This window comes from Arachis ipaensis, chromosome B6 (genome assembly GCF_059453495.1).
Source record: "Arachis ipaensis isolate K30076 ecotype BB chromosome B6, ASM5945349v1, whole genome shotgun sequence".
Taxonomy (NCBI): Eukaryota; Viridiplantae; Streptophyta; class Magnoliopsida; order Fabales; family Fabaceae; genus Arachis; species Arachis ipaensis.
Window position 1 is genome coordinate 143,719,011 of NC_142441.1, and position 15,965 is coordinate 143,734,975.

Consider the following 15,965-nt stretch of genomic DNA (forward strand, 5'->3'; position numbering starts at 1 on the left):
ATAAATAAGCAAAATAAAAAAGACTCAACAAGTAATAACACAAATTCAATTTCACATAAATAAGGCCGCGTTTCTTTACAGAGACAAGACATTAAAACAAAAACACAGAGACACAAAATTATGTTTGACAGATGAGACATGAACAAAGACATTGTGTCTAGAGACACTGAATTAGTGTCCATCCTGATAAAAAAGACACAGAAACACTAATAAGGAACACAATTTAATTTTTATTTTTTCTTTCATTATTCTTGTTAATTTTTCATAATTATATTTTTTATTATTATATTTTTCTCAAAATTTTTGAATAAAAAAATAATAAATTGAATTTTCATAATTTGTTCTAATTTATTACTAAACAGAATACAAGAACATAAAATTTTATGTCTTTGTCCTTTGTGTCTTGTCTTATCCTGTCATGTCCTCAAAAACAAACACAACCTAAAAAACATGAGTTATAATGTATACCACTCGGTCAAGTCTACCTTCAATATAGTCATGATCCAGTCTATAAAGAGTATCCTGGTACTCTAGTAATTTTTACTCCATAAAACTACACTCTAATAAAATAAATTAAAATAAAATAATTTTAAATTAATTAAATTTTTATCAGACATGTTCAAAATAAATGTAAATAACATAATCAATTGGATGTAAACAATTATCTAAATAAAATAACTTATGTTAAAATTAATTCTATTAAATTACTAATCACATTTGGCAATAATCAAATGAAAGAGAAACCAGAAAAATGGAATTACCAAAATTAATCCTAATTAGTTCAAATGAAATAATAATCAAAATATTTTTTTCTAACTTAACATCTATTCATAACCACATGATAGTTTTACATATATTAAACTAACAACACATATAAAGTTATGAAACTAAATGTATCATCCGCTAATCAAATTAATTAACATAACTAATAACTTAATCTAATTAACTTGCTAAAGAAACATATTCAAATAATAAATAATAACAAATCAAACAAAAAAGATAAACATAACAATAGAATTATCTGAAACTGACGAACTAAAGAAATAAATAATTTTAACGATGTCCAAAGAAATGACCTTGATAAAATAAGAGAGGATGAGAGCAAATAGAGTAAAAAGGTGAAATGAAAACATGAAACATAAGAAATATAACAACAAATCGAATTAAAAAAGAAAATAAAACAACAGAATTATTTAAAACTAGCAAATGAAGAGACCACAGACTTCAACAATTTCTAAAGAAATAATCTTGACAAGAGAAGGAAGGATGAGAATAAAGAGAGTTGAAAAGAAATAAAAACGTGAAAAATGAAGTGGTCCTCCCGTGGCTTTTATATTTGGGTGAACTCAATGTGAAGTTCGCCAAGATTACGGCGAACTCTATAAATAACTTAGAACTTAGAGTTCGTTGTGGTATGGCGAACCTTACCAAAGTAATGAGGTTTGCGAGGGTACGACGAATTTGCTTCAAATACAAAAAAAAAAAAAAATTGTATCCTAAAAATTAAAGTTGAGATAATTTTTTCAAAAAATAATTTTTTTTATTTTATAGTAGAAAAAATCCTTTAATATTTGTTAATAAAAAAATTAATTTCTATAGAGATAGCTCCCTAAATTATATTATATGGTCCCTTTTTCAGAAAAAAAAAATCAGCTTTCTTTTCAAATTATAAATACAATTCATTAATAATTTAGTGGAAGCTCGTCAACAAAAAGTTCAAATATTTTTGTATTGTGTGCTAAGAAAATATTATAACCCAACTTATTTAAAAAATAAAATATAAATTTTATTATCTTTTCAATCTACTCATCTATTCAAAGAAATTTTCTATTCTTCTATTTTATCTTTTTATTTTTTTTTTATCTTTTACTCTTTGAGATTTTAATTTTTGTTTTTTTTTTCATGTAAATTAAAAAAAAAAATAATTCAACAAGTGGCTCTTCATTTTTTTTATAAAAAAGATTATGTTTCTATTATTTTCTTTTTTTTTTTAACTGTAAGAATACTATTAAACCAACACTTGAGACACAGTCATATATTATATATAAGTAATAGGATAGATAAAATATATTTTAATTTTTTTCTTTGATTTAAAAAAATTAATTTTATTTTTCTCTTAGTCTTGCTTGATTCCTTTTGTTTATACTTTTTTTATATATTTGATTATTTACTTAATTTACTATTATTTGTTATGTTTGTATGTAATTATACATTATTTTATTTATTTTAATTTTTTATTATTTAACTATTTAATTATAATTTTGTATTATTGATGCTACAATGTTAGTATTATTGTTCTAAATTTTAAATATCTTATTTTAAATTGAAATAACTTTTATATTTCACAAAAATTATAAATTGTAATTTACACTTTTCGTTAAATATATTTTTTATTATAAAAAATTATTTAGACACTTGAATTATGATTTTCTAAATAATTAGTCTAATTCTGCCTCTGATTTTTGCATAAATTAAATGAAAGGAGTATTTTATTATTTATAATTATGCTCTTACAAAAAATTAATCACTAAATTATGCATCTGTATAAAATATATATTAAAAATAAATATTAAATATAAATATATAATAATTAATCTTTTATGTGGACATAATATTTTTATTTTTATTTTTATCTTTTATTTTTTTCTCAAGATGTACACCGGGTGGCTTGTGTAAATTCACACAACCTATTGTGTTAAGTGCGTTTCGGGGGAAAAAAAAAGAACATTAATAATAACGGTTTACAATAGCAAAGTGTAACAGCCAAAATTCATTCTACATAAACAAAATAGAGAATGAAAAGAAGATGACTTAGCTATGTATTAGTTAGTTTTTTTTTTTTTTTAAATTGTTGAAACAAACTTGCATATATTTAATAATGACATAAGTTATGAAAATTTCACATTTATTTATAAGTTTTCATGTCACAATTAATTGAACCAAATCATGCAAATAAAAGAGTTGTATGTCTATCCCCTATAAAACCGACTTTGCAAATCATCATCAACAAAGAATTTGACATAACAAGAGGCATTGATAATTGAGCATTGAACCATGGCAACACTCCACAACTTCTTTGTTCATCAAAAGTGGAGTTTCATTCCACATTCCTATTTGAGCCATCATCACTTGCAATATACGAATCCTATTTGAGCCGCTGTTCACAAAAGGTAGCTCAAGATTGTCGCGACGAGATTCATTCGAGTGTAATTTATTGTAAATTTTGTAAAAATTAATAAATAATTAATTAATAAATTAATTATTATTCAAAAGAATTAAAAAATTTAATTTTTATAATTTAGAGGAGTAAAAATATTAAAAATACGAATTTTGACATTAATTTTAAAAATTTTAACCTAAAATCAGATTAATAGATCGAACTAATTAAACCGAATCCAAACTAGGCCTAGGGTCCAATCCGTTCACTCTCTTATAAGTGCTTCAGCCACTTCTCCCTCAATGAAAGGGAAATTCTGGTTGTGGAGTGGAGAAAAGAGAAATCGACGTAAAGAAAAAAAATCTAACGTCTCCAAAAATTCAATCGTCCACAACTTTTAATTCAGAGTTCCGATTAAAGAGTCGTCAGCGGTCACGTATTCGTCTCGAAATTTTTTTCAATTCTATTTAAATAAAGTGGTAAGAAATTTGCATTTCTTACCTGATTCTCTATCTCTCTCCTCAATTTCGTGATTTTAGAGTTTGGGTATTGAGGAATTGAATGATTTTGATGGTTTAGGTGAACTCTAGCAGTGGATAATATCACTAGGTTTTGTCCAATTGATCCATGGGTAAGGTAAAGAACTATTGTACCCTTGTGGATTATTGAATTAGTGAACCCTACGAGGATTATAGTGATATTGTATGAATTAGATGGTGTTCTTGTTGATTTGAAGTTCAATTGGGCGGTTTGGAACGAAATTCGGGTAATTAAGCTTGAGGAATTGATGTTTGGGAGTTTGAAGCTTGTGAAATGAGAGGTTTTTGAGGTGTTCCGAGTTTAGGAAGAAATCGGTCAAGGTATGGTTTTGGTTTCTCGTAGTTAATGTTTAATGTCACGTGAAAACTTAGGCTAGAAGACCTTTAAGATAGGAATAAATTGAATGAATTATTGATGGATTGTGTATATGGTATATGATGTGTGGTTCGGTTTTTGTAAATGATTTGCTATTGGAGTTGGTTGGTTTTGGAAAAAGATTTAATATTGGAATTGGTTTGGTTTTGAAATAATTTGATACTGGAAATGATTTGAATGACTGAAAGGTATTTGGTTTAGTAGTTGGGACTCTTGAAGGGTGACAGAAGTTTGAGTTTAGAGGAGATACTGTCAAAATTTCTATAAAAATTAGAGTTTTGATTTGAAGTGTTATTTTAAAAAGAAAAAAATTATTGTGTGGTTTGTATATTTGAGACTATTCGTTGACCCTCTGTCGCAAGATATGACCGAACACTTTAATTTCCCGGGTTTTTCCATGGGTATATATATATATATATATATATATATATATATATATATATATATATATATATATATATATATATATATATATTATATTTGAGTTTAGAGTTTGACTCCATAGAATATTATTGAGCTTGTTGTTTGACTCCATGCAATATTATTGAGCTTGGAGTTTAATTCCATAGAAGATTATATTTGAGTTTGGAATTTGACTCCATGGATATTATTTTTGAGTTTGGAGATGTGTTCACAGAGAAACTGTTCAATGGTTAACTACCAGGACATGTCGAGTTGGCAATATAACCAACAGATAAGACTCATTAGCCATAGGATAGACATACATCATGTGCATTTGTATGTTTTACTTGGGTGTGCATTGTTTTGGTTTGCTTAATTGCTTAACTATGCTTATCTGCTATTTGTTCCATTTGCTGTAATTACACATATGTCTGTGTTTTTCTTGTTTGAATTGCATGTGTATGTTTTCTGAGATACCCCTCTTGGCGGAGGTAGGAGGGAGCTGTACCACCGGTGATTCGGAGAATTGGAGAAGACAGAAAGTGAAGTGTTAGGTTAAAGTTAGATTTAGAACTTGAATACCTTAGATAACTTACTTAATTTCTGGTTTAGTTGGACCTTTAAGCTGAAATCCGAGTGTCGGTGTTCTAGGAATGCTTCTGGCTTTCCCGGGACCTTTTATATTAAGGATAAAGTATATTTTTTATCCTTGAAGTTTGGTAAAAGTTTCAAAAATACTTTTAAATTTTATTTTGTTTTAATTTTGTCCCAAAAATTTTCTATTTGCATCAAATATACCCTCAACGGCTAAATTTTTTAAAAATTTAACACCAATCTAATAATAATACATGAAAATTATGCTTGATTTGCTTGTGTTGAGGGTTATTCTTATGAAATTATTGTTGAATTGATTTTAAATTTTTTAAAAAAATTGTCGTCAAGGGTATATTTTATGCAAATCGAAAACTTTTGAGACAAAATTGAAACAAAATAAAACTTAAGGATATTTTTAAAACTTTTGTCAAACTTAAAGGACAAAAAATATACTTTACCCTTATATTAATTATGTGGGCATCTTTACCATGCTGAGAATCTCCGGTTCTCATCCTATGCATATTTCTATTGTTTTTCAGATGCAGGTCTAGAGGTACCTCATTGAACGTGCAGGTCTAGAGGTACCTCATTGAACGTCTGGAGTTTTCTGTGCAAGCGAAATTTGGTTATTTTAGGATGTTGTATTTTATATTTATGATATGTATATATGTATATAGATTCTCTTCTGTATATACTTTATGTTTGTCCCTCTAGAGTTTGACTTGGAGAAACAGGTGTTTATTCTATAATTTGAGTTATATTTTGGGTTTTATAAAAATATATATTTAAATATTCTGGCCGGTCTTAGTTTCGCAGGTCCAGTCTAAAGCTTGATATGTGTTTTAAAATTCTGATCTGTATATTATGTTTTTAGCCTTCTTTAATCTTACCTATCTATTTTATGCTTATTCGTACGAGTGTGACATGATTTTTTATTTTTTCGTTTTTGCTTAGATTCTTTTTCAAAGCTCCTAGTTTATACCTTGTCGTTTATACTTTATTCGTCTCTATGGGTAAAATATTACATTTATGGTAATCAAACCGTTCCTGAAAGTGTTGTTCTAACCTTGTAAATGTTGTGGGAAAGCAGTGTTATGACGACATGTCCAAATATGTTGTCACAATTCCAAACCTCAAGCCCAAAAAGGACGAAATTTTGCAGAGGAGTAAAAAGGTTTGGAATGCTTGTGCTACACACTAGTTGATGACTTCAACTCAATAATATATTTATTGTAAATAAAACAATGAAATACTCTATGTGAATAAAAAGGTTATAACTTTATGTATAATTTATTGTATAGCTCTAAATTCCAAGAACAATTTAAAATGATGATGGAAGAGCAATAATACTATCGTTTTTTATTTTGGTTTGGAAAGAGCAATAACTTTGTTCAAATGCGGGAAGATCACTTAGATAAGATGAGTTTGAAGTTGTTTTTTTTTTTATCAATTTCTCTCCTTTTATGGCCAACTAAGAGGAGCCTAGGATAGAACTCATGCCAGAAAAATTATTTTCGTGAATATTAGTTTAGCGGAAGGAAGAGAATTATTAAGGCGGGGACATCTTTGATAAAACAATTATTTTTGTGATTTTACGTCAAGTGATGAATTTATTTTTTGTGAATGATCAAAATTTAAAAAAAAAAAAAAAGACTGGAGATCGAATTTTATTTTGATTTTATTTGTGTATCTTTTAAATTATTATTCAAATATTTTTACAAAAAATTATCAATTAGATTAAATATACATGTCATTTGCTAAATACAAAAATCATTTACTACTTATATAAAAAAATATTTTTGTTATTTTTACCCATATTAAGATCACTTATTAAAAAGTTTGTATAGATAAAATTTAAATTTTTTATGTATTTATTATATATTTATTTATTAAAGTACAAAATTTAAAAATTTGTACTAATAATAATTTAAATATGTAAATTAAAGATATATGTTAGTTAAATTTATTTCCAAAATTTTTTGACATTATTTTCGGTCAATAGATGAAGAAGAGGATCTCATTATTACATGTTATCATTAAATTAAATTATTATTAACTTTTAATTAAAATTTTGATTATATATGTTTCTGATTATGTAATACTTTTACAAATAAGCTCAAATTTAAATTAAAGTCGGACAAGACATATAATTTAAAAATTACAGAAAAAAGTTTATACCTTACTATCAAAAAAATAAATCCCATAAAAAAAAAGTTAATCAACAATCACATTTTTCTCAAACATATTAACTAAACAATTCTAGAATTTTCTTCTTCACCACCTCTTCTGTTGTAGCCACCGCCACCACCACCACCTTCTTTCATCATTTTTGTTTCCCTTAATTGCACTGTACAAGATGTCCATATAGCTGTTTTCCAAAAAGAAAAAGGCCTTTAATTTCTTTGCTTCAACTGCAATTCAACATCTCATTCTCAAAGCCAAGTTGACAGTTAAATCCATGAAAGTTAAGCTTAGTTTCCCACCATTTTCCTTTCTTTCTTTTTTGTTGGGCCACTTTTAATTACATATATGGATTGGAGGAGCACCACTTTAATTTTTTTGTAACATAGTGCACATGTATGTGTGATGCACCAAAACAAAATCCTCCATGTCCAACATGTGTAATGAATTAACTTTAATTACCACCCTCTCCTCATGAAACTGATTGTGGCAAAAGTGAGAGAGAAAAAGTACTATGCTTTGCCTCAGCTTTCCAACATCTTTCAATGTCTTCAGCTATGTTCTTGGCATCCATGGATGCTCCAAGTAGACCTCTTTTGGTAAAACCAACTGCATAAAGACCATTTTCTCCCTTCCATCCATTTGGGAATGGCCTCTTAGGGTACCCATCTTCCTTTGAGAACATATCCCCTTCCTGAACATAATTGTTTTTATTAAATAATAGAATAAATATCTAAATTAATTTCTAAAAAATTTTAAATGGAATTCTTTGGGGCTAATTTTTTTTTATATGAAAAAATTTTTGGTGTTTTTGTTAAAAATGAGATTATTTAGTGTAATTACGGATAGGGGTAGGGAGATTTTGGAGGTGGAGAGTCAACACGCAGAGTGCATGTTACAATACACAGGATGCGTATTGGATACGTGTCAACAGCTAGGCAATACACAGGATGCGTATTGGACATGTGTCAACATCTTGGCAACACGCAGAATACGTGTTGAACATCCTTTTTTACACATCCACAATAAACAATACTATAATACACTTCAAATATTAATATTCAAACAAAACACTATTTTTATCTCCATATTAAAAATAATTTCTGATCTTGAGGTCCCAAACAAATTTTTATTTACTACAAAATTTTGAGAATTATTCCATTAGAATTATTTTATTAGAATGTATTTTTGAAGATCTAATTATCTAATAATAAATTTTATTAGAAATTTCTTACTCAAGTAATCCAGAACAATGTTAAAGAAATTTTAAAGACTTATTAGAAATTTCTTACTCAAGAAATTTTAAAGACTTCTAAAAAATAAAAATTTGTTAAAAACTAAAATGTCGAAACTAAAATTCTTTGTAACCAATTTAGATGTAGAATCTAAATAATATTACCATAGAATTTAGTTTTGAATGCTTGGTTAAAAAGAAAAGAGGGAAAAGTTAAAGGAGAAAACATTGTAGTGACATACCTTTAACCAATAGGGCACATTGCTTTTGTAACCAGTTGCAAATATAATTGCATCAAAGTTCTCTATCCTTCCATCAACGAATTCCACCGTATGACGTCTTAGTCGCTTGATTCCCGGACGTATCTGCACCCAAAGTTTAATTTCACTTGTTATTTTAATTAATTCATTTTATGCTTTAATTATTTGTAAACTATAATATAAATAAAAATATTAAATCACTAACATTTTTTATATTTGAGATAATATACTAATTAACTTTTCATTTTTCACTAGAAATTTAAACTGCCTAGCATTTCAAAAGAAAAATAAAACTCGATATACATTTCTATACTTATTATAGCAAATATTAGTAATCATTATCTAAATAGGAAATTGATTTAAATTTTTCAAACAATAAAATTAAGTAGTTATTCGTGTAAAGATGATTAGAATTATTTTCATGTGAAGATGCAGATTCAATAATTGGCATTTTTCGTATTACGGTTCAAGAAAAAATGATTTATCTTTTAAGAAGTGGTTAGTTGTAATATAAAGAAAAAAAAATTTATTGATTTGGTTTGATTAAAATAAATCACTCCTTAAAAATAAAGCAATATATTTTTGTAAATTGTAATATGAAATAATTTTAACTATCTTCATGTATTATGTATACAACTAATATGGAAAGGTACTAAGTAGACTGCAGAGATCAGACAAAAAAAACTAATGAACATAATTACGCGCACCAGACATGATTGACATAATGATGGTTCCTTCGATTTACTTTTCTAATAGTGAAAAATCTTGGAGATCCTTAAAACCATGTGAATGATTTGATTGAAAACACAACACAATGATGCAAATTCAAAAAGGGCAAGTGGAAAACTGAATAAATAGAAATGTCATTTCATTGAAATTATGGACGAGATATTCTCAAAATGTTAGTTCATCAGTTGAGATTCAAAAAAGAAATATAATAATAAAAAAAAGCAATGCTATTAAGATTAGTTATAAGAAGCCAACAAGCTATAACTAAAATGGTTTAGTTTATTCATCTTCATTTAGATCTTGAATTTAAGTCTCACTCCTAATTTAAAAAAAAAAAAATTAGTTATACAAAAAACTTTAAGTTTAGGTTTAGATGGCCGCACAATATCTAATTAGAACATTCAATTATATTTTTTAAGCGTATCATATTCATATATATTTCTGTATGATATTTAGAAAATAAATACTATTAAAAAAAAAAACACTTAAGTTATATCTATTTAGTTATTTTTTGCTATTTTAAAAATTTTAAATAAAAGTAGAAAGATAAATTAATATTTTTATTTTGAAATTCACTTATTCATTGTATCTTATAAACATAAACGACCATTAACCACCACCACCCCCAGTAGGCCTTCTTGCGTTGAAGTTTTTAATTAATAGACACTTATGTATCAATAAATTTCACTGGTTAATATAAATTTAACTAGTCTAACATAAAATTAGAAATATATAATAAATTAAACTAACAATATAATAATTTGCATATACTTCATGCATATGAGAATATAATTAAAAAAATGTTAGAAAATTAGTAAAATTTATTATTTTTGATTAGTAGTTAGTTATTAATATTTAAAAGTATTAGCTAAAAGTATTTTGTTAGATTATTTAGACTAAAGAAATTGAATTGATAACTAAAAGTGATAACTATAAACTATAAATTTTGCTGATTCGTAATTAAACTTGATAAAACCTAACTAGTTAGCAAAATCTCTTATATTACAGTTATTAGTTCAATCATATCGAAATTAAAATGCAAAAGATGAGAGCAATAATGATGGTAAGTTAAGATTGAATGTAATTTGATGATAAAAAAAGAAGCAAGCAAAAAGTACCATAATATCTCCACTTTTAATCTTGGCAAGGGTACCCACATCAAGCACTGGTGTCTTTCCGGACAGGTTCTTGAGTTGAAGGGGACCCAAAGGAGGCCGATCCAATCCGAACCGCGAAGTGTTGCCGAGCATCAACCATGACACGATCAGGAGGAGGCGATCAACAAGTTGTATGGGCAGCCACTTGAGCAGCCACATGGACAACCCAAAAGTTGATTTTCCCAGCATCTCTCTTGGTAGGATGTGTACCTTCAACAAAGTAGAAATAAAAAAAAGTATCATCATAATGATATAGAGAAAATTTTTTTTTTTTTTGTATTTCTTTGAATTTTTACTCATGAGTATCTTAATAACTACTAATGAGCTATATAGAAAGCAAGAAGTACAATACTTTCTATAATTAACTTATTATATATATTAAAGGTTAAAAAAATAAAAAATAAAATATTCTAACTCTTTAAATTTTAGATTTTAAATTTTAAATATAAAGTATTGATATAAAATATAATAAATAAAGAGTTAAAATTTATTTAGTTACAAATAATATAATACTTATTATTTACTAAGAAGCAGTTAAAACTGAACCCTTGATAATACTTGCTGATGTTTTAAAAGTTATTATTTTTCATAAAAATAATATTTAAATTATTTTTAAGCTTTTGTTTTCATGTTATACTTTATAAACTTAAAAATTAACCAATAACAAAAATGTTTTTAAATTACTCATAACAAAAACCCTATATTTTAAAAAACAATAAAAAATTAGTCCAAAGCAATCAAAAGTTATCTTATCTTTTATTCCTTAGTTAATATTTTTATCATATTTTACATTCATTAATAATCTCTAAAATAATTAAATATTAAATATAATAGATATATAATTATAAATATTACATGCATAAAATTACAAAATAATAAGTTACATATTTAATTACATAAGATAATTAAATGGTGTCAAACTCATCAATTCAATAACTTAGGATCCACGAAAAAAAACCTTATATATAATTTTATAATTTTCATTTATTTTCACTTTTCATGTGTTTATTTTTAGGATTTTATAATATATATAGAAAACGGAAACAATTTTTTTTCCCGAACATTCTGATTTGAGAGAACATCCAAGTGTTTCTCCATCATCACAGCTCAGAAATTCATTAAATTATAAAAGTGAAGACAGGTGCTTCACTTCATGAAAAAGAAAGTGGAAAGAGAAAAGGAGTAAAAGGTGTCATAGGAGCTTATGATGTGTGAGGATTATGGAACTTATTGGTAGGCCTTAAATTTTTTCAGGCCACGCTCTCTTTCTCTATATACAGTATGGAATTGAATGAGTGTCACTTTTGCTAATAAAATCGTGGGAAGCAAAGAAATTAAAGAAAGAAAAGTGGGGAAAAAAGTATCCTAAGGTTTTATAAATCACTTGCTATCTTATGTATGCTTCGAACCCATGCTGCGCGTGCGTGATGAGAATATCAAGAAAGTGAAATATCAATGTTTCAATAACATTATTATTCTTATATACTAGTATAGTACTACTTATGGTGCCCTCAAAATCAATAATATAATAATGCTTAATATTTAAAAAAAATGAAAAAAAAATTAATGCTTCCTGATGAGTCACCTTATTGATCAATCTATTGGTATTTGAAGCCACAAATAGAGAATAAGATCAATGAAACGTGGGTTTAGTAATTTGCCAGAAGAGCTTTTCATTTTTTTATTAAAAAAAAAAAGGAAAAACAACAACGAAAACATAACAAAAGATGAGGGCTAAACATTTGATGATTACTTTTTCTACTTTCCTTCATAGAATGAGCACAAGTAGGATTGCAAATTGCATGTTTCTGATTAAGAATTATTAGTAATTAGTGATTTTGACAAATTATATCATACTAGCTACCAGTTTTTATATAACAAAAAGACACGCACACACACACTCAAAAGAAAAGTGGAGTGTCTTGTTGCTACTTAAATTAGCAATCTTCTAACTTCCAAAAGCGAAGGAAAATGTATGTAAACCTTTTTTTTAACCAAAATAACTTATACAATCTTTCTTGCCATATATATCTATTTTCTGAAACCAACAATGATATATGATCAACAAATATTGTCATTTTAGATTAATATTTGATCATTAATAATTTATATTCATATTTACAAAAATTTATACCAAAAAATACATAATTTACACACATAAATCAAAATATAATTTACGCTCGTATTTATCAAAATTTATATATATAATTAATATGGATTAATAAAATTTATTTATAAAAAATAATTTAATATTTATACTAAATAAATATTAACTAAAATTACTAAAAATTCAAAAGTTTTTATTCAGATAATTTTAGAAGAAGAGAAAAAGAAGCCAAAAAGAAAATATACTAGATTACTATTTTAGCCATTAAAATGTCGTAAAATTGACAATTTAATTTTCACAAGTAAAAAATACGTTTTATATTGTATGGTCATCTAAACCATAAACAATAAACAGAAATGTTGGATAGTTAAAGAAAATTAGTTAAAAATAGCAATAATTTATTTTATTTAATATTTATTAATTGTTGTAATAATTAATAAATACTAATTAAAATAAGTTTTGGTTGTTTTTTTGTTTCTCCCGTAGAATTAAATGGATGTTTATCAAAAAAAGAAAAGAAAAAAAATAAATAAATAAATAAGGGGAAAGAATTGTTACCGTATCTCTGACGACAAGAGAAGGAGTGGCATTATGGTTGCAAAGATCCAAACAAACTTCCATACCCGAATTTCCACAGCCAACCACCAAAACCTTCTTCCCTTTGAACTCTCCCCCACTCTTATACAAGCTTGTGTGCTTTATAGTACCGCCAAACTCCCCCGTCCCCTCAATCTCAGGCACCACAGCCTCCGCATTCTCCCCTGTCGCCACTATAACCCACCGGCACACGAACTCCGTCGCCGTCGTTGTCTTCACTCGCCAGAACCCCAAGGAGGAATCGAACTCCGCTTCCTTGACAGCCTCGTTGAACCTGGGCTGAATGGCGAAGTGCTCGGCGTAGGATTCAAGATAGCGAATGAACTGCTGCTTGGTAGGGTAAGTGGGGAAGTTAGAGGGGAATCCCATGAGAGGAAGCTCGCAGAATTGTTTTGGAAGATGAAGGCGAAGTCGGTCGTAGGTGTTTAGCTGCCATAAAGAAGCTATGCAATTCGATCTTTCTAGAATCACGCTTGCCACGCCTTTTTCCTTCAGACACGCTGCTGCTGCTAGTCCCGACGGCCCTGCTCCCACTATCACTGGACCCGGCACCCACACGCATCGCTCCGCCTTCTTCCGACTTATTATAGGGTCGTGTAACCGCTTCCCTTCTTGCTCTCTTTCACAATACTCCATCAATTTTGCACGTACAGGTTGTGAGTGAATTCGGAAATTGAGAATTTATGTTGTGTAGGGTTAAGTGTAAGTGAAAAGTGTGTAACTAATTAAATCAGCATTCATCAAAGAGAAAAGAGAGTGTGAGAATTAAGGATGGTGACATCTCTCTATATTTATATTCCTATGGCTTCAACGAAATACTTATATGAGCAGAAGCAAGTGGTAAAATTAGAAGCGACAAATTACGAGTTGTTGCAGGTAATAAAAACTTAACTTGAGAATGTCCGGAGTCAATAATATTTTTAGTATAAAACAGAAAGTGATAGTTACTTAGATTTTTTTTTTATTTGGAGACAAATTGAGGTATTGAATTGTTTAAAAAAGAAATGAAATTAGTCGTATACCTTAATTTTAGTAAACTGAACAGTATTATGTGTTCAAATGCTAGGTCCAGCAACTTTTGTGATTTGTAGCCATCAAATAGCCATCAATAATAGTTTTAATGGTGTGAGATTTCATCCAATGACTCACTTTTTTTTGCTGGTTACATACTGGCCAGAATTTAACAAAATTGCTGCCCCTAAACTTTTCTATAACTTTTAATTATTGGGATTTTTCTTACGGTTCCGCTACGTTGCTGTGTTTAATAGAAGTGTCTTTATAGATATATTTTCTGGATGTGTCTCTTTATATATGTATTTAAAATATATTAGTTATTAGACACATCCACGAACACACTTCCATGAAATACAATTATAAATAAGAGTTGGCAGAAGTTGGCAGATAATATGTTGGTACCCTATACTTTTCCTTTTTCTTATAACTATCATTATAAAACAATATATACCTAGCTATATGTTAAACGCACACATAAATAATCACGAAAAAATTCCATAGAATTCGTACATGTGAAAACCACCAACATGCAGCAGTTACTATCCTATGAGAGGAGATTACTACTAGTTTGACTGTTGGATATGGATTGTTGCAAATAAACGCATATGATTTTTTTTTTAAATTATGAGTGAGATTTGAATTAGTGACCTTTAAATGAATATAAAGACTATATCATTTGAAGTATAATATAATTCGTTGACAATAACGCATAATAACGCAGACAGTTTATTTGTAATAATGATTAAATTAGCAAGCGGATGTAATTTATTTGCAGAATAATATAAGGCGGTGGTGATGATCACTGTACTCAACATTGGACAATGTGGTGCGGCTCAACTTGGTCCTGGTGGAACCATGAATTGTGTCCAACATGTCACCTACATTAGTGGGATATTTAGGGTTGGGTTCATAATTTTTTTTTTTTAATTAAAGTTGACTTTTGAAAGATAATTTGTTAAAAGTAATAATATTTATATTTAGTAAATTAAATTAAAAAATTCATAAATATAAATATCAATTATATTAATAAAATAATATTTAAATTTTAAATAAATTTAAATATAATAATAAATTTAGATATTTATTACATATAATATTAGACTATTATTTTTAATAAATACAGTTAATTTTTAAAAAACTATCTTTAAGATTCTTAAAAATATTTTTAACTTTTAAACACTGCAAATACAAACACACGAAATATTTCTATATATTTACAATATAGCTTATTTGATAGTTGATTTTTTGTTATGTAAACATGCTATTTTTGTTCTATGTATGTATGTATCCCTATATATTTGTAATATGAAAGTTTGACCTCCCTTATACATATGATGCTAACATCTTTTATGAAAGTCAATGTAAACATGACATAGACAAACGAGATTTCGTCATGTTTCATGGAGTATAAGATTTTTACTTCAAACTTAATTACATCACACAATGCTCTCTCATTTCTAAATCAATGAATGCAATATATTTACTCTAGAAAAAGGTGAGTATAATTTCTCCTATTTTCAATTATACTCAAATTTAATTTATTTTGGTAAATTTTATTTTGGTCCATTCTAAATGAATTTATTTTAAAATTCATGCTGTGTTTTAAATGTTAGTAATT

The 15,965-nt window shown here is 27.3% G+C and overlaps 1 protein-coding gene across 1 annotated transcript; it reads right to left on the minus strand.

Moving 5' to 3' along the window:
- Positions 1 to 7,125: 7,125 nt before the first annotated feature.
- LOC107648463 (indole-3-pyruvate monooxygenase YUCCA6-like) lies at positions 7,126 to 14,122 on the minus strand. The gene is made up of 4 exons (XM_016352318.3): positions 13,295 to 14,122; positions 10,591 to 10,839; positions 8,726 to 8,848; positions 7,126 to 7,943 (listed from the first exon to the last, which is right to left on the minus strand). The coding sequence occupies exons 1-4, from the start codon at positions 13,967 to 13,969 to the stop codon at positions 7,722 to 7,724; spliced, it is 1,269 nt and encodes a 422-aa protein (XP_016207804.1). The 5' UTR covers positions 13,970 to 14,122; the 3' UTR covers positions 7,126 to 7,721.
- Positions 14,123 to 15,965: the final 1,843 nt, after the last annotated feature.

Excerpts from the sequence above, each read along its gene's own strand:
- LOC107648463 (XM_016352318.3), bottom strand. The coding sequence starts at position 13,969 with ATGGAGTATTGTGAAAGAGAGCAAGAAGGGAAGCGGTTACACGACCCT. Across the intron at positions 8,849-10,590 it reads TTAAAAGTGGAGATATTATG|ATACGTCCGGGAATCAAGCG; the intron begins GTACTTTTTGCT and ends CTTTGGGTGCAG. Across the intron at positions 7,944-8,725 it reads ATGTGCCCTATTGGTTAAAG|GAAGGGGATATGTTCTCAAA; the intron begins GTATGTCACTAC and ends AATTATGTTCAG.